This window comes from Falco biarmicus, chromosome 4 (assembly GCF_023638135.1).
Source record: "Falco biarmicus isolate bFalBia1 chromosome 4, bFalBia1.pri, whole genome shotgun sequence".
Classification (NCBI taxonomy): Eukaryota; Metazoa; Chordata; class Aves; order Falconiformes; family Falconidae; genus Falco; species Falco biarmicus.
The window spans coordinates 99,330,427-99,358,155 of NC_079291.1; the positions used below are offsets into that span (position 1 = coordinate 99,330,427).

The 27,729-nt window shown below is 44.7% G+C and overlaps 1 protein-coding gene across 1 annotated transcript; it reads left to right on the forward strand.

Annotated features, from left to right (window-relative positions):
* The first annotated feature begins 534 nt into the window (after positions 1-534).
* IHO1 (interactor of HORMAD1 1) lies at positions 535-27,188 on the forward strand. Its single transcript, XM_056335101.1, has 7 exons — positions 535-575; positions 11,387-11,546; positions 12,913-13,070; positions 14,936-14,984; positions 15,660-15,747; positions 23,773-23,876; positions 24,647-27,188. Exons 1-7 carry the CDS (start codon positions 535-537, stop codon positions 25,964-25,966), a joined length of 1,920 nt encoding a protein of 639 aa, XP_056191076.1. The 3' UTR covers positions 25,967-27,188.
* Positions 27,189-27,729: the final 541 nt, after the last annotated feature.

Consider the following 27,729-nt stretch of genomic DNA (forward strand, 5'->3'; position numbering starts at 1 on the left):
CCTGCTTGGCCCCTCCTGTGGGCACAGGGATTGCAGGGGCAGGGGAAGGCAGCAACAGGAGAGGTGCTTTGCTGGGTTGCAAGAGAGGGCAGGGAATGCAAGGGCTGCCAGGACGTTGAGAAATAAGATGAGATGCCTAACGATGCTGAGGCTTCCTGGGCCCCATCCAGCACCACAGCCCTGCCTCAAAGGATGGAGTGTGGCTGGTGCCTAGGAGTGCCCAATCCGGCTGTGTCCAGCTCCCCCAGGCAGGAGCACTGCATCTCCTGCTTACTGGTGCTGGGAAGAGAAGGTAAGCTCTGTACCTGTGGTGGCTGCAGGTGACATTTAGGGATGCACAGTGTGACCAGTGGGGGGGTGACCCCCCAATTTCCTGGTGCTGTTTGCTCACCTGAGCCTCATTTGTCTTGGCTCCATGCAGAGTCATGCACCCCAAAGCAGAGATCGACAGTAGCAGATGCAGGCGAGGGATTTGATTTTTCACTGATACAATGTTAGAAGGATCTCACAGGTCCAGGTAAATATCAAGCGCGGATGCCTGACCTTTTGGAGGAGACAGCTGGCATGATCCTTGGGTGGGTAGCAGGGCCAGAGAGATGAGAGGACAAATCCCCGTAGAGTATGGCAGCATCCAGCACACCACTGGGCCCAGGCTGCGCTGTCTGCCATGGGCATCGTGGTGTGGGGAAAGCTGGGAATTATTCAGAAAAGAGGATTTGCAAGATGTTTTCAGTGCCGTTACCTCATCACCTCTGCTGCCCACCCGGCACAGTGACTGTGGGATCTGTCCCAACATGCCACATGGCCATTTGCCTGCATTTTGGGAGGAACATCCTGGGATACCTGGGCTAGTGCTACCTCGGCTGAAGCCATCCCTGCATCTGCCTCTGGAGTTGCCATAGAAACCACCGCTGTGCCAGAGCTGGCAACAGGGAGCCCCAAATTAGTGATTGAGCTGTACCTCGGCTGCTGGGGGGGATGCGCTGGCAGCTGGAGAGGGTCAGTGGCTCACACTGCATGGGGGGGCGGACAGAGGGACCCCCTCCTCTGAGCACAATGTGGCTCCAGCCTTCTTCTATGAATATTGCAGCAGCACCCTATTTTCACAGCGCTCCCTGCACCTGTGCTCAGCCCCAGTGGGCTTTTCCTTTCCGGGCTTCTGGGCAGTGACAGGCCCCTCAGTGCCACCTCAGTACCTCTCCCCAGCCTGTCAGCCCATTCCAGAAGCCACTGAGGCACATAATAACTTCACTCTCACCAAAACATTAGTCATGGGGGACCCTAAATCACAGAGCTGCTTTGGAAACACAGACCTGATTAATAAGCTTTTCCCGCAGGAGCATCGCATGGATGGGATAAATCAGATGGTGAGTCACTGGCAAATTGACATTCCTGCATACCAGCTTCAGTTTTTGCTGCTGCTGACGGGGCGCCTGGTGCTGCTTTTTCCAAATTTAAGGTGATGCTGGCTGCAAGAGCTGGGAGATGCTGGAGCGGGAAGCTGCGGGTCGGAAGCCCCTCGCTGCTGTGGTGTTTCCAGCAGTGGGGCTGACGGTCCCTGCCCCACAAGGGGTTTGCCCCTTTCCCAGTAGCATCTTGACTCGTGCATGTGATTGCCTGACACATTGACCTGCCGCAGCACCATTTGGCTTGGCTCTTCCACCCGAGGCAAACAGAAATCCATGACCTCTCCTGAGACCGTGGATTTCTCATTCTTTTCCATCCCTGCTTTTGGGCACAGGACCAAGATCCCATCCCAGTGAGGGGAAGAGAGCAGCCAGGATGATGGCAAAAGACATCTCGGGGTGGATGGAGAGATCTGCAGGCAAAGGGATAATGGTTCTGACCACCCTTGGAGAGTGACAAGCTATTAAGTGAAGAGCTCCCCTGAGTTTCTAATGAAATGCACTATGAAGAAAAAAAAATTGAGGGACATATCAAATATATTGCTGTCTATCTCCTGGCAGCTTCTGCTAATTTTTACTAAATGAAAGGCTTCCAGTATCTGGCCACACTCCCTAATGCTAGAAGCACAGTCTGTTACTTCAGATAGAAGGAGAGCTATGAGCCAGTGCCTGGCAACGTGGCTAATCTCCCCAGAGCGTGTTATGGATGGGGGAGATTGGAACTGGAGGTAGCTGTCAGACCTATAATTAAAAAAATGTATTTCCTTATGGAAATTTCTTTCCGTTGTCAGGAGATATGGAAATTTAAAAAAATCTCATTTATCATATTTCACAAACTTTGTAGACGCTCAAACCAGGAAGCTTCAGCCACACCGGAAATAGGAATAGCTCTGTGTAGTAACCTAAAATAACATCCCAAGCCTTCTTGCTGGTGTGCAAGGCACCAGGAAATCCTTTCCTGAGGGCAGCAGAAGTGCTGTAAATGGGCACAGGGCTCTACAGTCTCTTCTGAGGGGAGTTCTGGGCCAACTTTCCAATTACAAGCAATAAACTGATGGAAAATCACCATTTATGATGCAGGGCTGTATAGGACCCAGACACACAGCAAGGCTCTTGGCAGCAGCGCCATGCACCAGGCTGTGCAATGGGGCTGTAGGCAGCTCAGGAGCAGAACAAGGTTTTTATTTACTCAACAAGCGCAATAAACATTAATGTTCCCGTCAGCACAGCTCTCTGGAGGAAGGTTTGCCAGCCCATGGCTGCCTCAGAGACCCCAGCCATTACCCCATCCCTGAAGCAGGAACATGTTTCAGGCTGCGATTCCCTACTCCGGTCCTAGAAAATCAACCTGTTAGAGGCTCACCATGCAGCTGAGAGTTAATAAGCCACCGTGATAAATCTGAGCTATTTATTCCAGCCCTAGTGCTGTAGTGACAAGCAAAGACAATGCAGCGAAGTCACTCCAGTAAGTTTTTTATGGGTAAAAGTCCAGAATTTTATTTTATTTTTTTAAATGAAAGCTTTATTTCTGGGGGATTGGATTAGGAAACCAGTTATATACATCAAGAAAGCCATTATTTTGACACTTCTGAGCTCCAGGCTGCCTTTAATACTAAAACCAAAAGAGCATAAAGGGGAATGTGAGTAGTTCCCCTAATCTATCCGTGGATTTATACCAGCCTTATTTCTACAGTGATTTAGTGCTTACAGAGTATCTTCAGATCCAGCAACCAAACATTTTAGCTAGTATTGAAATTGTTTTGAATTAAAAGAGAAAAAAAACAGGCTAGTAAGCGTGCCCATTTTCCATTCCTAAAGACAGAGGATGTGGAAGCACAAGGAAAAAATTCCAGTAAAACCATATTTGAGAATCTTTCTCCAGGGAGTGTTTAGATGACCGGTTATTTTTGTCATACCCATTTGTCAATGGGTAAAATTAAATTGTTCTGCATTTCTGCAAGAGGTATTTACACAGGAGGGACCACACAGCTTCTGGACACGAAGTAGATGGCAACCGTGCTCCCATGTGAGCTCCCAGGCTCCGAGCCTGGCCTAGCCCCCTGCCCCGTGGCAGCCCCTCTGCCCGGGGATCCCACCTGGGGGCCCAGCTGCTCCCCAGCAGGCTCTGCCTGGGTGGCCTGGGGTGGATCGGAGCTGGGCCTGGTCCTGGGATCCACAGCCCCAGGGTGAGATCCAAGGACTCCGCAGCCCCAGGAGGCCCCCAGGGACCCCCAGGCTGCCCCCAGGGACCCCCAGGCTGCTGTGAGGCCTGGCAGTGCAGGGAGGCCTGGTGGGCAGTGGCACCCCAGGCTTGTGGAGAGCCACCAGGCCTAGCCCTGGGGCAGCCGTATCGGCCTGTAGGGCCGTGCCCCCCAGGGTCTCCCCACAGCCAGGGGGCACAGGGGGATGCTCCCCCAAAGTGGGGCTCGTCCATCTGTCCCCATTCTCCCCTCCCTGCAGGCAGTGTGGTGGCATGGCTGCTGCTGGGGAGGACACACAGGAGCAGAGGCTGTGCATTCCGGGGCCACGGTGAGGGCCAGGAGCTGCCAGCGAGGGTGTCAGCTGTGAAAAAAACATGAATTTTAACGTCTGGAATATCAAGGAGATGTTGAGCACACCGACAGCTGCCGGGTGAGCTTGGGGCATGGGATGGGGATATTGTATAACACATTAAACATTTCAGGTGTTTGATAGTGATGGGGCAAAACACATCTAGAATTGACCTATGTTTAATTATGGTGTGGTTATTTAGCCTGTGGCATGATCCTGTTTGTGCCTACATTGCTCCCAGCCTTCCAGGCACCAGCAGAGATCCACCGCTGCTGGGAATTTACAAACCAGCATCACCTGAAAACTGTTCTCTGGTTTATTCAGGGTTTATTTGGGGCAGCCCTGTGGCCTATCTGCCTCTAATTAGGTAAGTTAAATGTTCCGTCTCCCCTTGTGCAGAGGGTAGATAAAATGAATTGTGATTTGCAATATGGTTACATGTTATGTAACTCTAAAATTATTCCATATCCTGCATTTATATGCATGGCTTAATTTTTTTCCTGGCAGAAGCCAAAGAGCAGCTAGAACTCCCCACATCTATAATACATAGCAAAACAACAAATGTTACTTGGATATAAACATCTGGAGAGCAAAGACGTAAGACAGGCTGCATGTTTTACAGCAGAGCATCGCCTTTTGCATCACAAGGCTAAAAAAGATGGTGAGATGTATCCCTTGCTTGACTCTGGAGAAGCTAGTTGACGAATTTGGTCCTCTGAGCCTCTGTTAGTTAAATAACCCACTTACATAACTATCTGTTGTTCAAATTCACAGCTTTAGTCATACTGCCTCTTTGGCCTGGTATTACCACAATGATGGATGATAATGAAAACATAATAGTAGTTTCCTTGCCCATTGTAAAAATACTTGTCATACATATATATGAATTAATTGAATTTTGCACAGATGCAGGGGTCAAAGGGGAGCCAGTTCAGGGAAACACATGTTTATATCTGTCAAGATTTTGTCTTTATAAATATGCATTGCATAATTCTATTTTCTTCCCTGGTACCTGCAGTTTTCTCTCTCTTTTTGTGATTTTTTTTCCCTGCAATTTTGTTTTCAACAAGTTGGTTCTAAGTAATTTGAAAACCTGTGACTTACTTTTTGGTCAGAGACTGAACAAGGGAAATTTAGAGAATATATTTAAAACCACATAATATTATATATAATAATATATTGTTATATTTCAATATTATATATAAAATAATATATATATTTAAAATACATATTCATGCAATAGGAAAGGAACTGAATGGAAAAGGTACAGGTGCCTGTTTGGAAAGGGATCACTGGAATTCCTTCCTCCTCCAAAGTATCCTGTCAGCTACAAAGCCTTCCCTTTTAACTCATTTATTAAAGCAGGAAGGAAACAGACAAGATTTTAACACCCACTCCTCAGCATTCCAGATTTTTTGCAAGTGAGTTTGAAAGGGTCAAATAGGGCATAAAACCTTACAGAAAATGCAGCTGGGTCTTGAGGAGTTCAGAAGGAGGAGAAGATTCGCAGGAGGAGGATTAACTTTTTCTAAACAAACAAACAAAAAAGTTACTCATAGGAGCGTGTGTGTGTGTGTATTTGTAATAGGGGGAAAAGGTGTTGATTACTTTTCCCTGGCTCACCTCAGTTACTAGAAACCTTTCTCACCACAGTAGGGTATGCTGTACAATCCCCAGAGTACTGTCTTTCAGGGAACTTTAAAAACGAAACATAAAATCAGCATATAATCTAGCCTGGGTATGAATCACACTGTGAGTTCTTTGCAAGTTTGAGTCAGGGTGTTACTTCTGAGAGCAGCTGCCACCACCAGGTCCCTAGGAAATGCAGAGCTCCAGTGATGCAGTACCCTCATGGCAGCGGTTCTGCACAAGCCCCAGATTGCTCTGGGTGTTATTTGTTACCTACCTCTCAGGCACACATGTGCTTCTCTGTAACCGCTAGCAGCCTGAGTAGGGTGGGGGAACCAAAGTCCCTGGTTTTGTGTATAAATATTGACATAACAGAGATCCTAGAAATGCAGTAGAGGGAAGATTATAGTTGCCCACTGTAATATCAGGGTGCCAATTATTTAAGAAGATGGGAGGGGGTCATGCAGATAGAATGACAACTATACGGTGGAGGAAGCTTAGTCTCAGTTTAAGTCTATTGAAAAACGACAAAATATTTGTCGACTGACATGACAGGCCTCATTAAGGAAAGTGCTATGTTAGAGGTGCGTTGCTGCCTGCCCAGCCAGAGGGGCTGGCGAAGAAAGATCGCAGAGAGTGTGAGAACAGCAGCTGCAAAAGCCGTGAAGCTTCTTCAATCAGCCTTTTATCAACTGGATAAGCGTCACTGGGACGTGATGCTGAAAGCACATTTTCAGGCACAATAAATACCTGCCTCTGCCAGGAAAATCCTGCGGGAAGAGACGAATCTTACCTTGGCCCTGAGCTAAGCACAAGATCCGTGTGCAGGGTATTAACTCTTGTAGTGCAACCACGAGAGTGACAGTAGTGAACTGTAGTCAACATCACTGCAGGAGCAACAGAAGCCAAAAAATCCACTACTGTTTAATTTCAAAAAAGACACTGATGTAGTAATAAGGAAGCTCATTAGAAAGAAATTAAACTGGACAGCTAAAAGGGTTAAATGCTTGCCTGAGGCCTAGAGGTTACTTAGACTTTATGCTGAAGCTCAGAACAAGTGCACACCAGCTATCAGATCAGACACGAGAAGGACTAGTACTGAACCGGCATGGCAAAGAAGACTACTGAAAATGAAAAGGTATCCTTCAAGAAATAAAAGACAATAAAAAAATAGAAACCAATATATTATGATTTGAAATGGAAGTTATGAGAATTTTCTTGTTCCATGAGAAAAGCAGTAACTTGCTAAAGGCATAAAAGGTGCTAAATACCTACTTCCAAAGACATCAAAAGCAAAAAGCCCGCCAGAGAGCATGTAAGGCCAATATATGATGAAAATATTAGAGGCATTCAAAAGGGGTGCTGTAAGTTAAGGCCTGCTTGGGCCACTGCTCTCTATGGCTTATTTCTGCTGTTGAGAAAAAAACTTCCAAATGTAATAACCTCATTCAATCCATTATCTCATGAAATTCCATCCCACATAGCAGGGCCACATATTTTGAAGTTTCATTAAGGTCCCAGAATAAGCAGAAAATGAAGGAGACAGCCAGGACAAAGACCAGGAGAGCAGCTGTAAAAATCCCAAGCCTTGGAGGAATGAGAAACCAGGGCTGTAAGTACAGGCTTCAAACTCAGGGGGTGGGCGGGGGGGGGGGCGGGGAATGGATGTGACATGGGATGACGACAAAACAACCCTGTCTCCAGATGTCTAAATCTTAATATGGTCAGGGATACAGCTTGTGTAAGTAAACAGGTCTGCTCCATGGAAATCCCAATCTCCTCCTAAGGAAAGGGCCCTGTGAGCCCTTGCAACCAGCAGCTGGCCCAGGACAAAGGGCTAACATGGTTTCCAAGGTGAGGAATGTCTGGGCAGTATTCAGTCACAGCCAAATGAATAATGGAGTGGCCCACAGAAAGTGAAAATGACCTTGAGGAATTGAAACAAGACCAGAAGGACTTCCAGCCTAAAATCTGGAAACTGGAGGCAGCATTTGAGCTGAATAACCAAGAGGAATTTTGTGGTCATTTAATGCATTAAGGCCAGTGTCTGTAGAAATTCCTTTTAGGATATGGCACAAATGATCTGCAGCAAGCAGGTCATGCCATTCCAGAGGACAGAAAGCAGAATAATAATTTTATGCTGTGGCCATTCCCCGTGAAGAGATGGCAAATGGCTGGAAGCTGCAATAGCAGCTTAAACTCCTTGATTTAAACTCTTCCAGGCCCCTGGATGCTGAAGTTCCTCTGCACCCAAAGCCAGTGCTGATCCTTACTCATTTGCTGAACACAGTGGCAGGCAGCAAATAGTGATGACAAGAGCAGCATAGCAGAGATAGGGACAGTTCCTACAGATCCAGACCAAAGCCAGGAGGAAGAGCAGGTGAACCGCAGCTCCGAGAATTTCAATCAGATTTGTTGTGGTGCAGCCCTGCTCACTAAATAAGGAGGAGCAGAAAGGGCTGGGAGATTTTCTGGAGGGGAATCAGGACAAGAGGAACCTTATGGCATTGATCCTACTCAAGATTACTACCAGGAGAAAAGAGTCTCTTTGGGAAAGAGGCGTCACCACACTTCGAAGAAATGTGTCAGGAAGGCATAAGTGAGCTTCACCCACAGTGCTTGGGGAGAAGAAGGATGTTGGTGCAGGTTCAGTGGGGATGGCCGAACCAAATAAAATCACTTAGAGCAGCACCACGGATAAAGACGGCTGGGTTTGCTTTTCCAAATGACTCTTAAACCTTGGTGTTGGTGTGTAAGGATGGATCCAAACAACAAAGTAAAAATAACTGTTTTTATAAAGACCAATAAGGCCTATGAGAATTTATAGTTATGAATTTTTAGCTTATCAATGCCCCTAGAAACATCTAGGAGACACAAGAAGAAGGTGTTCATCACATGCTGTGTTTCTCTTGGATTGTTGACAGCTGTCTGGGGGCAAGGCAGAACCTTTGAAAGACAGGTGAACATTTGCATATGGTTGTGCTAAAATGTTTGGAAGTGGAAGTCAGAACTTAGAAATGTGAAAGAGGCTCCCAAAAGTTCTAACTTCTCCTGTGGAGGGGGAATTCCCACTGACACAGGGAAACTGAGACAGTGAAGAACTAGCTGACTCCCCAGATATGCAGAGCACTGCAGATTTTTTAGATCACGCTCTTATTACAGAAAGGGTTGCAGCTGCCAATATTGCAATGCCTTGCATAAAGTTATGAGGGAAAAAGAAACTATTCTATTGGTCAGAAGAGGATGATTTAGCATTTTTTGGAGCTGACCAGAACTTTTCTTATATAGCTAAAGCTGGTTTTGCTTTGGACGCGTATGCTAGTGCCAATACCATGGGAACATTACAGGCACAAATGCATGAGCAACTTGAGGAATGGTTCGTGTTAGCAGGAAGCTACAAGTTCTCCTGAGGTAAACTATTGCATCACCTAGGAGGGACTTCTAACTGAGATTAAATACCTAAGATGTTTCCTCGCTGTTTATAAGGAAGGGTTTATATTTAGGATGGAGCATGCATCCCTGCAGCTCAGGCATCCTGAAGGGAATGGTCAGGTGGTTAGAAGAGCTGTGATTGCCTGATCATAGGTCTGATCATAGATCTGATCATGGTTGTCTGGCTTAGGCCAAGTGTAGCCAGGCTGATGTCTTGCCCAGATGGTCTTGTTAGTAAATTAATCGCCGTCAGTGTTAAGCAAGGAAGAAAGAAATCCATTGCTCAGGGGAATGAATGTATTCAAAAGAGACATCTGTTTCATCTCCTAATTTGCAGAAGTGCCATCGTTCCTAAACCAACCACCAAGGTAGTGGACTTAAGACAGAAAAATTAGGCTCCAGAGCAGCTGACAGCCGTCTTTGGTTGTAGTGTCAGTGTAGAGTGAGCCTGGGAAGTCACTTGATTCATAAAGTCCTCCCAGCTAAATAGTCCTCAAAATACTGGTCATAAAATTCTTCGTTAGAGGAATCATGTACTTCAGGCATTAAATAATGAGAAAATGAGGAGGTTGTGGGATGTGATATTCACCAGTTGTACTAGACACTTTCAAAGGGGGGTTGACAAGACAGTAAAGCACTTAAGGATTATAAAAACTCTTCCTTAAAAAAAGAGGGATTTTTTTCAGCTAGAAGACAGGAGGATTTAGAAAAACTGGTGCAGGAGATGTGATACTCACATTGCAAGAAAGGGTCCTGCCTGTGTGGCGTGATGGCAGTCCATGTGCTCACGTCTCTCCCTGATGTGTTGGCTGTAGATTTAGAAAATTTTTTTTTTTTTACAAAGCTTAGCTGAGATGGAAACAAGAAGCTGTGCTAGTAAAAATCGGGTTCAGATTTCTTTCTTATTAGATTTGGGATCCAGAGACAGATCAAGGGAGAAGTTTTGAATACAGACAGATGTATCAGACTTTTTGAGAATCCAGAAACCCATACCTCATCTATTTTTGCCTGTGGCTCAGTGTAGTTCACGAGCTTAAAGCCAAAAGTATTAATACGATATTGTCACTGACACCGCTATATAAAGAAGAGGAAGACTGAGCAGTTCAAGTACTGCCACAAAATTCCTTCCCTGTTGTGTGTATGGTGTTTGGCCTTCTTCCAAAATTGGGGATTAACCAAACACGTCACTGCTAATAAATGTTGGGGTGATCATCTTCTGTTATACACATTAATTAGTCTCCTGTTCCTTCTCCTTTACTTACATGATTTGGTACGGAAGGAAAACCCTGCATAAGAGTCTTTTTCATTAATTTTGGTCTGTACTTCCCAGTTCCAAAGGCAGCAACACATCTCTCCATTTTGGTAGCTTAAAAAAGAGCAAGAACTGAGAGTATAAAACTGGCCCAGCTTTTCTTATATTTGGACCTTGCCTAAGCACTCTGTCAGACCTTTTGGATGTAGAGCAATGGAATAGTGATCATGTGAAAAATGAAAAAAGTCTATATCTTTGCTAGCAAAAAATTGAAGCCAGCCTCCGACACACTGAGAAGCAGTGCAGCTGTGCAGGGAAACCCTTGTCTGAGGGAAGCTGACACTGTGCCATGAGCCTAGTCCATAAAGCAGTAGAAGCCATGTCTCTCAAGAGGAATAGCATCAGAGTAACGTAGCACAAAGTCAAGGCTAACTGGAAAAGGTTTATTTGGGTGATGCTCAGGGGAAAGAACAGAACTTTTAAGTATCATGTTATTATATTTGAAGTATTTCTAACAATTCAGATCAATTTGTCCAGCCATATACCACCAATTTATTTGTTGTTCCAGCATGTCAGACTTAAAGCATCTGGAGAAAAAATGCCCAATAAACGTCAACTATCAGTCAGAAACGTTTACTCTGTTGGAACTGCCTTCCAAATAAGCAGAGCAGCATCTGAGTTACAACAGAAATTATTATCCTGAGTAGCATAAAGGGAGAGACCCAGCACTTGTTAGGAGCAAACCCCAAGGTGTCCCTTAAACTAAGACTGACCATCAAGTCAGACAGGATGAACTGAGTTAGCTGGCCAGTCCTGGTTTTGGTCTTCCGTCTGCAGGATGTGCCAGAGAAACACCTTCACCCCTGCAAGGTGAATGCACAGCTACCACACTGTGTATGTATGCGGCAGTTTAAGATAAGCCAGTTGGCTTTGTGTAGCAAAACCACACACTGTTAAACATTATGCAGTTAAAGGAATGGTACCCTCTGAGTGGAGAGTGGAAATGAACATGTTGGGGTGGGCCATGCTTGAAAACTTCCAGCAAATTGTGTAGGGAATTATGTTTGGCTTTTTAATTGCTCAAGACTCATTCACAACCCACTCTGCCCTATTTCAGGCCTAATAAGTTTTCCATCCGAAGCAGTGCTTACAGCGACTACTCGAGTTTGAGTGATTCTCAGCTGCTCTTTGGCTCCCAGTTCTGCCCGGAGAATGCGCAGCTGGCAGCGGCGCCGCTGGAGCTGGGTACACAACCGGGACAGCACAACTCCCAGGATGTGAGTCTCACTCCTGTTCAGCCCTGTGCAGGCACACAGCCACCACTCAAAGTTAATGGAAAATGCTGAAATCAGGTGGTAACATTTGCAAGTTTTTGTAACTGTGGAAATCAAGCTATTTTCTTGATACCTATACATATTTACTGTGACTAGACAGAGTAGCAGCCTGGTTGGCTGAAAACCTAGTATTTATAACAGATTACTATAATTCATTATTGAGATTCTTTAATCACATTTCTTCAATTACTAAAATAATATGAAATTTGTTCTCAAGCTAATGTCTTTAGACCACCTAGCTAAAGTAGAATATTACACCTATTCCTCTTTGAAAAATACTGGCTTTCTCTTCATTAGCTTGCTGCAAGAATGACAGAGGTATCCAGTATGTTCTTTCATTGACTGAAAATTACCTTGCTGTATTGCTGTTATGGCAGGTGCTTGAATGATTTTGGATTAAGAACTTCTATGCACATAATCTTTCTTCTACAGTACAGGGTTTCTGATGTTACCAGCCTCGCTGAAATAGTTCCTGCACTACTAATGGAGAGCAACAGATCCAAATAAAGACACCTGAGAACAAAGACTAGGAAAGAGCAGTGGTGCTAGCTTGGTGACCCTAGGCTGTCCTTCAGTTGCAGGTCCCATCTGCTGTCCTCTGCATTTTGCCGAGGATCTTGTCCATTAGCTGCAGCAGCTTTTCATCAGACACAAAAAAGGAAATTCAATCTTCATGCTGAAAGACGAAAATTTAGTAGAAATTGCATTTTCTTATGTTTTAAGGAAAAGGCATTTCCATTTTGACCAGTGTCTGGGAAGTTTGTAGAATGAAGAAGATCTTTACAGCTTTCATATTAATATTAATTTTTTTGTTCTGAAATGCATATTGAAGCATGTGGAAAACTCATCTGCAGTCTGGTGATGTTGCTAGTTGGCAGCAAAATGATGTCATCCACCAGGAAATTCAATAGGATTTTCTTTAGATTCCTGTACAGGGAGCTCCCACTGACATCTTTAACTTTTCCACAGTTCCAAGAACACTGGAATTAATTTATAGTCTCTGTGTTGAGCATACAGGAAAAAAATTCGCACACCTTACGATCACAACCAACTGAAAATCCTCAAGATGAGAGAAAAGCCTCCATCTGGAGGAATTTGGGTTAGGTTTCAGTTCCACAGCGAGTCAATCTAACTAGGCACACTAAATGAGCCATAATCTCATGAAATTCTTAATCTCCTTGTCCAATCTAATCCGTCACATCCAATCACCCTGATCTGTCTGCAAAACACTTGGTACACACATATTTTTTTCTAATTAATGTTCTGATTATTCTTATACTTCAACATTTTTCTTTCTTTTGTGTAACAGAGTGAGCCCAGTATTTTTACCAAATACCAGACAAAACCACAGTTATTTGATGACGATACGAAAGAAAAAGGTTTGCTTAATTTTGGTGGTGGAAGAGTGAGAAGTGTCTTGGAAAAATTTGAAGTGAATAAGAACAAAATAAAGGACAAATACGATCGGTATGTAGACATCCATTGGAAATTCTTTCTGTGCTGGTGGTTATCACTTCCCACAGCTCCTTCTTCCCCTTTTGAAAGTCACGGATGATGTAGCAGCATATTTCTCCAAGAAAAGTATCTTTTCAGGTTTTAAATAACCTGTGATTGGAAAGAGTCACAGGATAAGAGAATAGGGTTTATTTGCAATGTGATTTATGTAAGACACTCGGCCATAAGCCACAAGGAACAACAAAACTCTAACCTGAATTTACCTTTGTCCTTCTTTATCCAAGCAGCAGGGTTTTGATCTGTGTTGATTCCCTGTGAAAGCCCATATTTCTGAAAGTTTTGTAGACTGTGTTGGGACTGATCAAAGGGACTCTAAGGACAGCCTCCACATTTAAGCCAGAGGAGGAGATTGCCAAGCATACTTGTGTGCAGTGGAAGATGCAATGATTACACCTTTATAAATCTGCATGTGTCTCTAGAATTTTACTTGTATACAAGATTTTTATTTCTTGTGTTTTTGGTAACAGACAAGTGTAATTTGTTAACGTAATTTGCATCTGCTCTTTGTCAGATGTTAAGAATTAAACGTACGTGTAGGTCCTAAAGGAGTTTAGGGAACAAGCTGACTGCCTGAAGCTCAAAAATGAAAGATGGCAAACTTCCCAGTGCACCTATAAATAATTCCTAGTGCTGTACATTTTGTAATGTAACATCCAAAGTGAAACACATTTTTATTAAAAGCCTTTGATCAAATCAGGCTATGTATCTCTCTTTCGCAATGGGCATTATGCTTCTGATAAGGCAAAATTTGATTCTCTAGTGCCTATTAGAGAAGAGGAGGATTTTTGTAAGTGAATTATGAGAAATGAACAAATAGTTTTAAATGTTTAGGCAGAACTCTTAATTAGCCTTTATTTATTTTTAAATTAATTATGCTCCTTCCTACACTCCAGACTCACAACCAGTTAAAGACTGTTTATAGAAATAACTATATCATCTGTACAGAGATAAACGTATAATTTATCAATTTGTATCCCCCGCAAGTCTGACTAATAAAATTAATATCTTCCTTTCCATAAAACTAGAAAGATTTCAGAAGCCGTGCCTAATTCTCATAACTAGACTCTTCCTGGCCCCTACCTTTTCGGTTGTTGCAATCTGGATCACTTAATGATTGATTTAAATTCACCCAAAACTTCAGAGAGGAAATAGGTTATCACTTTGCTTAGCAACCATCCTTTTATTTCAGTTTGATAGGTTAATCATGAACATAGCCTGGTCCCTGATAAACTTGCTCAGCTTAAAAAGATGGATAACAGAAACCACAGGCGTAATCTCAGGAGAAATGGATTAGCGGTATTTGTTCTTCCTGGCTTGGGCTTTGTTGATGCTGAAGCTTTTCCCATGTTTTTCCCACAGATATTTTAGTCCAAATACAATATCATGTATCCCAGCAACTGGCACGTCACCACTGCCAAGGCTGGGTCCTTCCGGAGCAGATACTGTGGTGGTAACACCCCAGCAGCTAATGGACAGTTGTGTAAACACCAGCTAAAACTTCCCGGAGAGGCACGAATGCTAGGCCAAAAATGGGAGAGTTAAAAAAACAGGAAAAAAGAAAAAATCATGTATATGATATATATGTGCATGTGTATATATTTTCTTTCTTACTCTACATAGCAGAGTCCATGCTTTCCTGAAGCAAGGTGACTTCAAAGGGTTATGTGTCCTGAAGTAAGCACACTTCTGTGCTTACATTATGCACTATGCTATGCCTTGCAGTGTTTCATGTCTCATGTTTACTGTAATCTTTTCAATGTCTGTCTACTTCAGTAACTTTCATGTCTATTTCATGCTTGGTTTTTTTTTCATTTTAGTGAGGTTTTAAGCACCTTTATTTCCAGTATCAAAGACAGGCTTCAAGGGGTAAGTTGATTCAAATTCAGAGTGCAGAGTAATGAAGAATTAGAAATGCTACAGAACACTCGCCTTCTCTTATTTCTGTGCTGATATTTGAATTATTACACTGTTTGTCTTGGGCACTCAAATACTTTAAACCAACAGTTGTCCATAAAAATAGATTGCATATACCATTGTCTTTGTAGACTGCCCTTAAGGTCAAGGTTTTTAGGGCCTTGCCTCACAGTCAGCAGTGGAATGTCTCTGGGTTTTGGGAACAAGAACAGGCTATAATGGCTGTCTGCAAATACCAGTTCTTTTTTCCTTCTGCCTGCAGAAAGTGGTCTGCTCTCAGGAATAAGTCAATGTGGTCTTAGTCTCTGAAGGTGAAGGTCTCTTCCCCAACACTCCTATAATTAATTCAATTAATGTTGTTATTAATGCTGTTTTACAGCTCAGTATCTCTATTTTGAAATCTGTTAAGATGTCTGCAACATTTCGTAGCCTTTTGAGCCATTCCAGATCTCCTTTGGGGTTGGAATCAACAGCTGAACAAATTGTTTCAAGTGGCAGATAAATAACCATTTTCAGGCTGATCCATTCCATAAGTTGCAGTTGCTGTTCTGTGGAACGTGGGGCTGTATTTTTGCAAACAAAGAAAGAGAAATGTATTAATTTTCTCATTTACCTTTGTTTTTGCAGCTGCAAGCGTGCTTGGACAAGTTTGGAGAAATGTTTGATTCAGGAAACAAATCCATTTTGGTTCACCTAGAAACCATTTCCCAGACAGGTAAGTCCTTTCTGTATTCCTGTTAACAGCAGAGGGCATAGTCCAACTGCTGAATGTCAGCATTTTGTCTCCAAGCTGGGGTGAACTAGACAAGCCAGGCCACTCACAGCTGCTCTTCCTAAGGGAGAAGAGCAAATAAGACTAATCCATGGTATGGACTTGTCTATTTTTCTATTCTTACTCTGTTACATTCTCCTTTCCTCTGCTCTCTTGTACTTTGTCCAAGAACGTAGGTGTTCTGTGGTTAGATGCCAAGCACGCATAGATAAATGCACCTCTGTGGTTTTGTCTTCTGCCTGGAGTATGATCATTTTTAGACTATCTGGAGCACTAATGGAATACACAGTAAAAATAACTTAGATATTTATATCCTGAGTATCCAGTTTCGGGTTTTAGGGCTTTCTCAGATTTTCATGTGTTAGTTTGAAGTCTTCCATCACTCCTCTGTGCTTGAAGTGATTATGTTTTAGATATGAGCAAAACTAGTACTGCTCATTTCTTAAGTAAGAAGCACATAGTGAAGCACACTATTGCCATTATAAAAAGGTGACCTCCCAAAAAAGCCAATAATGTAACATATTTTTGAACAGCTCTGTCTCTGAAGTGGCTAGTCTTTACTGAGGGAAAGTGCTTCAGGGAAATTGTTTCTAATTTGGCTAAGATCTGAGCCTTTGAGAGTGCATTAATTTTTAATGCTGACATGATTTTTTATCAACACCCTGTCAGGACTCTGCTCAGTGCTTGCCCTGCTCTGTGCAAGAACAAGAGGCCAGTTTCAATACATGCAAGAAATGTGAAATGAGTTGTATTTGTGGGATCAAGGCAGCAGACCTTCACAAAAGCACTGTAATCTTCACTGTGGGGTAAAATGTGGCTTCCACGAAGCACAGCTTTGACAGATACCCTTTAAGTCAACACAGCCCTCTCAGGCAAAAAGAGCGGAGTCTGGCGCATTCTGCTCGAGGCTGCAATAGCCTGTATGTTTGAAATACCAATCTTGTTATACTAAGAACACTCCCTTGCTGTGCTCGGCAAGTGCTCTTGGTGGGACCTTAATGTAAGCAAGAATCTATCTGCTTTGGCCAATACAACAAGCTCCCTATTATGCATTTCCCCATCCCCTAATTACTTCAGTGCCTCAACTTGTCCACTCTCTAGCAGGACTTTGCCTGATTTCATATACCTCTTGCACAGAAATTGTTGTCATGGCACTGAAAATCAAATCTATTGTTCATGACTACCCCTCTTTATTCCATACCATTTGCTCAGCTGTACTGTTTCTTCTCCATGCCCACTTTAAATAAATGTGCCTTGAATGAAATGAGAATCCTCCCAGAGGTGCCTGCTTCTAGATTTTCAAAGCAATTGAAAAGAAAAATTGGCACTTTCTGTAACGTATGATGCTGCAGAACGTTGACTATATAATGAAAATCATCACATGCTCCACAATGTTGTTCTTTTTATATTTCTGGGAGGTTCATCTGTCACTGGTTAATTGCTGATAAATACTGCCATTTGACTGGTATCACAGTGACGGATAATTAAGTTCCCACTAAATAAATACCTGCATTAATGCCTTAAAAACATCCCAGCTGAGGCAATTCCCTTGAAAAACTGGTATGAAATTCCTGAACTTAGGTGACAAAGAGCTAAATTCAGAGCTGATAAAGCACTGAATGCCAATAGCTGATGATACAGTACCTTGCGATGTGGGTGACATGGTAGAGACACGGTAAATCATTGGCAGTGGAGAATTTCACATATAGGAGAGGAATGCAGAAGATGAAGAGGCTCTTTTCAAGGAGAGAAGTACTACACCAGGACATTGAAACAGCTCTGAAAAAGCAAAGGTGGAACTTGAAATCAAATCAGTTTTCATTAAAAGCTTATAAGGAGTATCATAGGCTTCATTTGTAGAAGTGGGTAGCAAGCATGTTTGGCACAGTCTACATAGACACTGGGAGAGAACAAAACAGAAAATATTTTTCAAAATATATTTCCAAACCATTTCCAAATGCTGTTGGTTTGGCATGCTCTATGCAGTAAGGTAAAAAACAAAAAAAGGTCATCTTTTGAGGGTTTGTCTGTATGTGCTTTCACACAGTGGATAGAGCTGTCTGGTACTGGAGGTGAGCATTTGACTGAGCAGCTTCTGCAGAGTCACAACTGCTCTATTCCTTGTTCACATCTCTGTGTGCTGTGCACAGGGATGTAAAGAAGCAAGCAGACCCTACATCCTCAATTCTTCCACCTTGTATAGTTTTTCTGGTTGACTTGCCCATTCATCATTTGCTCTTTCTTTCTGGTTTCAGCTCCTGCAGCTAATTTCTTTTTATATTTTTCTCATTTTCATTCATATACCTGTTGCAGCACAATCAAACTAGTAGACTGCAACAAAGTTTTACCATTGGTCAGGTTCTACTGTCTGTGTTATATACCTTCCTCCAGAGGTCTGACCACACTGCTCCCCCTCTGTCTGACCCGCTCTCTCACAATCCTCAGGGCTGTTTAACCACTTAGCAGGAACGAGCTACAGCTGCACATCATCCAGGTCAATCAACCCACAGCCGCTGAGGCACGGCCACAGCTGCATGTTGTCAATGTTGACAAACCCACTGCCTTCATTCCTCTACATATACCCACACTTCTGTTGAAACTTTTTTTTTTTTCAATACAAATCTTGATTTTCACAGCTCAGCCCTCTCTGAACTGCTTTGCTTTTCTGGTATTTGGTAGTTCCAGCTGTGACAGCTCATAACAGCCGTATCTTTTGCACCACCTTGACTTCATTGCAAATGAGAAGCATATTCCCAGCCAGCATACCACAGGCAATCCTCTGATGTTCCTGCCAGCAAGGGTGACAAAATAACAGGCAGTATGTCCCTTACAGAGGTATGAGCTGATGCAATTCTCTGACAAAATCCAGTGCCTGGTGGGAAGTCGTCAAACATGACTTGCTTCAAGTCTCCCCAGGCCTGGTAGTTGCTGGCAAGGTTTCTAGGGGATTTCACTATCTTTATAATGGTGGGATTTGAGCTTGTTTATTGTGAACAGTAAAGTCCAGACTGGGACACCCAATCCAGACTCCCTTATGTTCTGTATAGACTGAGAAGTCAAAAAGTTTAAAAGTGATAAAGGAAACACATTTCCTGTGCAGCTGCTAACTAGCTGTGCAGTGACTGGCTATGAAAGTTGTTGAGATGAGAGATATAACGAGTCTCCAGAACACCTTGGCATGGATGACGAGGGGATGTGTGGTTGTCTTGGTGAATACTGAAACCCCTCATTGTTACACTTCAGGGCTTGGGGCGCCTTCTGCCATAGGGCAGGCTGAGATCAGTGGCAGCTCATCCCACAGGTGCCCGATGCAGAAGAGGACCCACGCTAAGCAGGCACAAACCTGCCAGCTGACTACTCAGGCTATGTCCGAGCAGGATGCAGCCATGACAGCCCAAATGTCTCATCTGCTGGCACAGCTCCGCTGCTGCTCAGGGAGAAAATGGAGCACTCTGCTGAGCTCCATAGCTGTCTCCCCTGCTCTTGTCTCACCAGGTTTATACCACTTCCTATTTCCCCTACGAACCTGGGCGCAGGAGAACCAACCTCCTTCCAAAGTGTTATTTAAAGCCTCTGCACTGTCGGTGCCAGTCTCAGGATGAGTTGCATAGACGATGATAGATAGGCATCAGAAGCAGTTGCTGTTTAATATTCCTAGGCTAGGAGGCTGACACTCTCTCCCTCGGCTGCTCAGACTGTAGTTTTCAGCTGTTGGGAGTGCACCTGCACCTGAGTGCAGGCTGATTCGTGGGGAACCCTCTGCAACACAGGGTGGCAGACCTACCCCAAGGTCCTACAGCCTTTTACCTCATGCCAGATTTCACATTCCATATGTTATTAATGTAAACCAGCAGCATTTGAAGACAATGGTACAGCAAACCAAGACACAACGATGTTCCAAGTTGTAAATGACTGCTTTGTTTAGGGTAAAATACCTTAACAGAGGCACAAGTCTGTGCATAAGCCACCCATTAACTGAGTAAAGACTTTTCCTCTATGATCAAGTCATTCAATAACTATCATCTGCTGCAGGGTTTATTCGAAAAGAACTTTCTCTGAAGCAGCCATTCTCGATAATTTTCAAAGACAAGAGCCTGCCTAACAGGGTCCTTGATCTGATCTAGTTTGACCATCTCGATGCCTGTTTTTTTAAGTCTAGGTTAATGCTCATTTTTATTTTGTTTAATACTGTTTGACAAGTCTGAACACCTTTCTGGTATGGAAACCCGAGGGAAGGAGAGTGCCCCTCCTGTGTACTGAGGGATTTTTTCGGCAGAATACTCCTACACGTACAAATTAAATGCATTCAGAAGACTGGCTGTCAGTTGCTTGCCTGCAGCATGCTGTGCTGAGTCAAATGTATGTGCAGATCACAAGCCCAGTGGATGCAGTGCTATTTTTAGACTGAGGATACCATGTTGTAGAAGAACAGACTGACTAGGGAAATTAGAAAGTTTTAAAAATAATTCTGAACTAAAATTAAGTGTATGGAGAAGAGCAGCAAGCCAAGGTAAGCTTGCTGATGCTGGCCTTCCTATATATTCACTATGCAGAGATGGAAGGCGATGAAGTGACGTGAAAAGAATTTCCTCCTTTAGTCACTACTGCTTTCCTCCCCTTTATATAGGCTTGCAGGCCAGGAGGGCCTGGCAGGGTCCCCAAAAACCTGCTCTAAGATTGCAGGTAGCCCTGGCGTCTAACCAGCAGTCTAAAAGGCCCACTCAAACATTTGCTCCATCACAAACACATTCTGCAAGCCACAGCTTTCCCCCGGTGATTTGTAAATAAGTCTAAAGCTGTCAGAGCAAAAGACTAAAAGCTTAAAAACAGCAGTGAGAGAGCAGGGACAACCAAATTGCCTGCAACGGCAGAGAGCTTATTACTTGAAATACGTGCAGATAATCCTCAGAAATCAGCCACGCTCCTGTGGAGAACAAGGCAAAACCATGTAATGATGGGCATCCTGAAAAAATGGAGAAATTCCCCCCAGGCCTAGGTCTGGGAGGTGGTTTATCTCACTGCATGTGAGAAAGATGCATGGAGAAGGCAACTGCAGGGTTTCTTCTCCCAAATGGCAGCAGTGTGCACTGCTCCCAAGCATCGCTCCTTTCGAGGAAGGTAAATAAAGTTAAAGATCCAGCCTGGCGCAGGGTTCCCTGCTGCTGGGAGCCAGCTCTGGGCGAGCACCCCATCCCTCGAGTGGCAAGCCTTGCCGCACTGGAGCAGCACCTCCAGCCCCATGCCACCAGACACCTCTGGTTTGCGTGGCTGCATAAGACAAACACTTTCAATCTCCTTTCATAAGAGGAGATTATCATTTAAGCACTTAATTATCTTGTAGCTTTTCTCTGCACGTGTCCCAGTTCAGTCTCTTTATTTCCTTGCACATATAGATAGCGAGAACTGCGCACGGGCTTCCAGCCACCCTGGGGTGCACAGCAGTTCCCATCAGCCAGAGTCTGTGCACTGTCACACACTGCACTGCCCTGTGTCACCTGTACCCCCTGGTGCTGGCATATGCGTCTTTGTGTCACCTGCTAATTACTTCAATGCCCACTGGCTTTTGCACCCAGGTGACTACAGCAGATTTTAAGCAAGTTTGTCTCATGAACAGACCTTGAGGAGCATCTTTCAGGGCCACCTTGTCTCCTCACGCCACCCCTCTCAAGAGCTGGTGTTTTCCCTTTAATTGATGCTTATCCACTTATTTTTTCTCAGCTTTTCTTCATATTACATGGCAACTTCCACTGAAAAGCTTTGTTTGAATCTATAAAAGGCCACTGCACTGCCATTGTCTAAGAAGTTGCCTTATACTAGTGTATTACAATAGTCAGGCACAATCTGCCTTTTATAAAATCTTGTTCCATTTTATTCTATTTCCCTCCACGTCTTTGAATACCCTTTCCCTTAAGGTCTGTTCTAAAACCTTGCACTATATGAAAGCAAAGTAGTAAGCCCATAAACGCTCAGATCTCTTTCCTTTCTTCCTTCCCAAATGTAGCTCTTTAAAAGATCCTTTTTTCTCTCTTTTTTTTTTTTTTTAAACAGAAACTCTTTCTGTCTGCCTCTCCCTAATAGTTTTTAACTTTTTGGCCAATTTCATCTAGAGTTTGACAGAAGTGCACAGCTCATCAAGATAATTAAGTCCCTGCAAGCTTGATGAAAACAGCTAGGCAGGAGAAGAGATCCCAAGTGCTCTGCATCCTGTGAGCACACCTCTCTGAGGTGAGAGGGGCTGCGCTGAAGAGCTAAGCACTTGGCATGCAGGAATAGCTTTAGCTGTGCTCTCAGCTCCACCAATACTGAAGTTAATCAAACACTTTGGATCTGTCACAAAAAATAATCGATTAATTAATTGCAGAGCTGTTGTAGTCAGAAGTCCAACTCAGTTGGCCTCACACAGGGCACCAGTTGCTGCAGCACAAATAAACTAGGAGGCTACAACAAGGTTTTACCATTGGCCAGGTTCTACTGTCTGTGCTGTATCACCTTCCTCCAGAGGTCTGACCACTCTGCTCCCCCTCCATCTGACCCCCTCTCTCACAACCCTCAGGGCTATTTAACCACTTAGCAGGAACGAGCTACAGCTGCACATCATCCACGTCAATCAACCCACAGCCGCTGAGGCACGGCCACAGCTGCATGTTGTCAATGCTGATCAACACACTGCCTTCATTTCTCTACACAGAGCTCTTGTAGTCACTTGTTGAAATGTAGGGTTTATTCTGATTTTTCTTGGGTGTACAATGTCAGTCCAGAACTCCAGAGTTCCAGTTATTTTGGTCCATTGGCTTGGCAATGCTTTGTTTTAGCGCGAGTGCTTCACATCCTGCGTTGTCCTGCGCGGCCAGCGGCCCTCCCCAGCCCCACCATCTGTACACACCTTCCTGCGCTGTTCACAAGAAAGACCAGAGTTGTTTAGCAAACAGCTCTTTCTCTTCATCCTAATTTATGAATTTAGAGGAAGAAATTTATGAATTTAGAGGAAGAAACATAAGACTGCTAAGGATTTTTCATCTCCACATACACAGCAAACTGTGTTCCTGTGCTGTAGTGTATTAGGCACAGCAGTGGTTCCCATAGGAATAATTGCAGCTGTACAGAGGAGCGTTGTGCTGTTGTCCAACTATATAAAATAAATCCCTATTTTCTTATCAGTTTTTCAACAAGTCTGACTAAAGTCAAAAGCATCTTGCTCCAATTTAAACCCCGCCAGGGGGTCTGTGCCCCTGCAGGACACTGCTGGGGCCCCCACTGCCTTCCAGTATTCCAGCTGCAGCTGGCCAAGCACTGGCACAGCTGCCTGGCTCAGTGGGTTTCTGACCCCATCTTTTCCTGTGCCCAGCAAGTGGAAATTCCCATTCTTTGCATACTCCTTCATAATTTCCCACTATCCTTTCAGGCAGCTTTCCTTCAGTTACCAGCCTCCTGTGCTTTTCTGACACCTATTCTCTGGTTGCACTTCTTAGCCATTAACCTCTTGCATCTCCATCCTCTTATCAGCAATACTGTTATTCCCATCACATGTTCAAGCTCCCATTTACCATCAGCTGGTTACAGAAGAGGGTTGGTTATACTGGCATGGGTCAGCTATACTGGGATTCCCCTCCCCGGCCATGCCTATTGTGCAGTTGGCAGACAGCTAAGCCTCAGCCTTCCTTGCGTTGAGCCAATCAAGTTTTGCAGTTTCACGTAACCTTTCATGTCCAGCTGCCAAGCAAACAGAGCACAGTAAACGAGGTTTGGCCTGTACGCAGCATCTTATGAATTACAAGTGCTTGGCATTAAACATCTACCCTATTGTTCATCACTTGGGGATTGGGGAGATTTCAGCAGGCAAATCACTATGGTAGCACGGTGAAGTATTTCATGCCAAGCCGTGGAGGAAGTAGCAATAGTTTTGATAGTACTTTATTCACATTTATAAATGAAAGACAAAATGTGTTTTTTATTGATTTCCCTGTTTAGTGCAAGATGCTCTTCAGAGTCACTGTGGCTTGGTGCTGAAAGCTCTGACAGATAAAAGCCAAATGGAGCAGGCAATGCTGGAGATGGAGAGGAGACTTGCAGCCGTAAGTGCAGAAATTAATCTTTTATTCTGGATCCTTGTTCTGAATTTCTCCTGCTTCTTCAAAATATTAACTGAATATTAAATTGCCTTTGAATGGTGGAATCTAAAGTAGACTGCTCCCGTTATAATGAAGGGAGAAAACATATTAAAATGCTAATTCTAGGCCAGATACTGACTGATGCTTACCCAAGCGCTGGCTAACTCTGATGAGTTGCTGGTAAGATCTGATGAAACCCTAGTCATTGAGAGGGGAGCCCAACCATGCCCTGTTGTGGCAGGCCACGATGGAGAACTGCTTCCTCATGCTCCCACATGCCTTTGTGGTGCAGTGCGTGCCTTCGAGGGGAGAGGATCTTGCAAAAATGCAGTGCCTTGACCCTTCAGCTGGATGGTTTCCTAGGGAGAGCTAAAAAAGAGGTTAAAAAAGAACAAGTGGGTATCAGAGACAAAAGAATGAACTGTCCGAGACCTCCTGGACAGGTCTGGTTTCTCCAAAGGCCCTGCTGAAGGAATTGCTTTTGACAAGGATGTGACATGCCAGCATGTGAGAAGGCAGAGCTCCTGAGAGAGGGGGCACGCTGTGGGTTAGGAGTATGCCCTAATCCCAAACCTCTCACTTTTGTTGGACGGTTTAGGAATATGTATTACACAGGGAGATAAAAACTGCTGATCTTTGGGTCAATACCCGACTCAAAGTTTCTTGTTTGAATACTATTATTGTACTTCTTAATGTGTTGCTTACTGCTTTTGCTCTGCTTGCTGCTTCCCCAGAAAGATATGGAGATTTTGGATGTGAAATCCAGTGTCCAGCTGCTGAAGGAGGGTCTGGAGTCACTGCCCACTCAGCTGAGGGATCAGTACCTGAAGCTGTGTGAAGAACTAGGCCTCCTGAAGCTCCCCAGCACCTTAGCTGAGCTGCACACGTTCATTTCTAGTGCCACACTCCCACCTCACATGGCAGATAACTCTTCTCAGACCTCCCCTGGCTCATGCCAGGGCTGTGTTCTGGGTGAGAACCTGCGCTGGTCATGCTGCCATGGCAGGGGGGTTTGCAGCTCCTTGGGTCAGCCTCAGCCCCCCTGCATGACAGTGGGGGAGCAGCACGGAGACTCCCCCACGAGGAACCAGGTCACTGGGTATGGCACGTCTAAGGCTGACCTAAACACAGGTTCAGGAGAGGAAGTCAGCCCCATTGCTACAGCAGCATGTGGCAGAGAAACCACCTCTTTGCAGGAGGAGAAGCACAGCCTGGAAACACAGAGCTGTGCTAACCATCCTTGCATGTGCTGCACTAACAGTCACTTTTTGGGGTGTAGTCAGAAGAAACACTCTCCTGCACCACAGGAGGTGCCCTTACCAACTCCACTGAGGAAGGCCGTCAGGACATGCACTCGAGGATTTAAACCCACGACACCATTACAACAGAGGCAGCCTCAAGTTTGCCACCTTTCTGTACAAAAAGATATGCCTGGGCAAAGAGGCAGTAACTGGGCCACAGACCGTGAGGTGGAGAATGTGGCTGTAGGGAACAAAGTGAAACAGAGGTCAGGAAGGATCCCTGGGAATAAAGCAACGGGGAGGAAAAAAACGTGCCCTGCTATGAGAAAAGGTGAGCTCTCTCAATGTGCTGATAGTGGGCTGAAGCAAAGGAAGGCAAACAAGGTTATTGAGTTGGAAAGCTCCAGAAAAAATTGCTTTCCCAGATGCACAGTTGCTGTCAATTTAGGAAGCTCTAACCCGGTTTTTGCAGCTCCCAATCAGCAGGTCCTCAGCAGCACTCAGCCAAGGCTTACAAAGAATTTCCCACCAGCGCCATGCTCCAATAAAAGCCTGCAACAACTTGCAGACAAAAGAAAGAGAAGTTTGGAAATTAAAAGAAGAGTTAATGTTTCCAGTGTAAAAAGGAATCTCTTGGATTCCTCCCCACAGGAGAATCTGTTTTCCCTATGTAACACAGCAGGTGAAAAACCGATGAGCTGCTTCAGTCTCCGAAGACCGGCAAGCACCAAGAAACCATGTCCTGTCAACACGCTGGCTCAGCAGAACACAGCCTGCTGCTCTTTAGTTTTTGACAGCGATTATTCCGATTGAAGGGGTTTGTTTCATGTTCAGAGTCCTCAGCACAGGCTTGGCCATCTCAGTCACAGTTTATTCCTCTAGGCATATTATTCCTCTAGGTTACCTGCTTAGCCAACAGACGAGGCTCATGCCTGGATGCTTCGAAGTGTTATTGCCCACCTTGATATATTGTAAGGGACTATGTGGGATCTGAGGGGAAGCTCTCCCCTAGCTTGGCAAGCTGGTGGAATCAGTATTACTTTACCTCCCTGCTCCCAGCAGACATGCCATGGGCTCCAATTGCTGTCGTATTTACGCAGCAGAGAAGTACCTGCAGAGCCTGCTGAGATGTTCACTGGGGAGGAGAGGGCTGGCAGAGCATGGACAAGCAGCTCGATCAGATTTAGCACTGAGACCTACTTGAAACTTTTCAAGTAGATAGGTGTAATAATACCTCTGTGGCCAGAGGCTTTACTCTGTTTCTCACTCATTGTCTCTGTGTTGGTTTACATGTCTAAAAGTTCAGCTATTTAGCTCCCTAGGCAGTAGTACTGTTGATCTGGTTGATTTCGATAAGGTTCAGATTTGTCCCAGGAGGTTTTTTGTGAGCTGTGGACAGGGACAAGTTTAGCTGAGGAAAACCAAATCCCAGCACTTCAGGTTCATCCACTATTGCATTTCTCCTTTTAGGATTAAATTTCTTAGTTTCAGAAATTTCAGGCAATTACTTCATATCATCTGTTTTGTTTGTCTCTTGTAACACTTGGCTAATCAAGGAATTCTCCAATGTACAGTTTTCAAGGGCAGTGGTTCTGAAACAGAAGCCAAAAGACGTGATGGTCAAATTTAGCAGATGAAGTCACTGATGGATAGTTCTTGTCCTTTAGAAACCTGCATCTCTCTAGTGTGGAGTCACTCCAAAGTTTTCAAGTCAGAAAGGACCAGCCTGCTCACCTAACCTGGTGTATACAGCCAGGAGACTGTTGGGCAACCCCCATTCCCACAGAGCAACTCTTTCCAGGGTACCCAGCTGTGTCTATCAGCAGCTTCCACTGTTTCAGATTATTTGTATCATGTTTGATTTTGGATCTGAGATGTTAGTGGCAAAAGCAGCATTTCAGTGTTGACAAAACAGGTCTCTTGCCACAAACCCAACCAGTCCAGTTTGTTGTCCTGAGGGGGAAGACTGGGATCCCCTTTTCCTGGCTTTAATAAATTCATTGTGTCTTCACCGAAGTCCAGTGTCTTCATATTTTTTTTTCAGGAGAGGCAAGATCCTGTTCAGCAGGCGAGCAGGTGGCTGCTTTGGGGCTGTTTAACTCCCCTGGATCACGGAACTAGGAGGATTTATTTTTACAGCTCCTCTCTCATGTGTAAAGAAGGAAAGTGTTGCCCTTCCAGTTTAACATTGGTTCACTGACATCAATTAGCAAGGAGAAGGCAGCGGGAGCAGGTATGGGGAGCCCCCAGTGCCTTGAGGACCACCCCCCGAGGTCAGCAGAGGGGCTGGGTGACGGCTGCAGGCTGCGGTGGCCGTTCATTTCTCATCACCCTCCTGTACCCACCTTCCCAGCATCCCCAGTACCCGCCTTTGCTGGGCAAAACCTTCTCCGCAGGGCCTGCCACCTTTTCAGGGTCTGCGGGGACCAGTGCAGGCCCCTGCGCGGCCCCCAGCCTGGACGCAGCGAGCTCAGCAGCCCATGGCTGAGCTTGGAGGGACCTCTGGAGGTGTCTGCCGCAAGCCCCTGCGCTAAGCCAGAACAGGCCCCGGCTCCCCGGCACCCCGCGCCGTGCCC

What these genes read in the sequence shown, in the direction of transcription:
- IHO1 (XM_056335101.1), top strand. Translation starts at nt 535, where the DNA reads ATGCCTGACCTTTTGGAGGAGACAGCTGGCATGATCCTTGG. An exon ending in TCAAAGACAGGCTTCAAGGG is followed by an intron (nt 14,985 to 15,659) that starts GTAAGTTGATTC and finishes TTGTTTTTGCAG; the next exon opens with CTGCAAGCGTGCTTGGACAA. An exon ending in TGGAGAGGAGACTTGCAGCC is followed by an intron (nt 23,877 to 24,646) that starts GTAAGTGCAGAA and finishes CTGCTTCCCCAG; the next exon opens with AAAGATATGGAGATTTTGGA.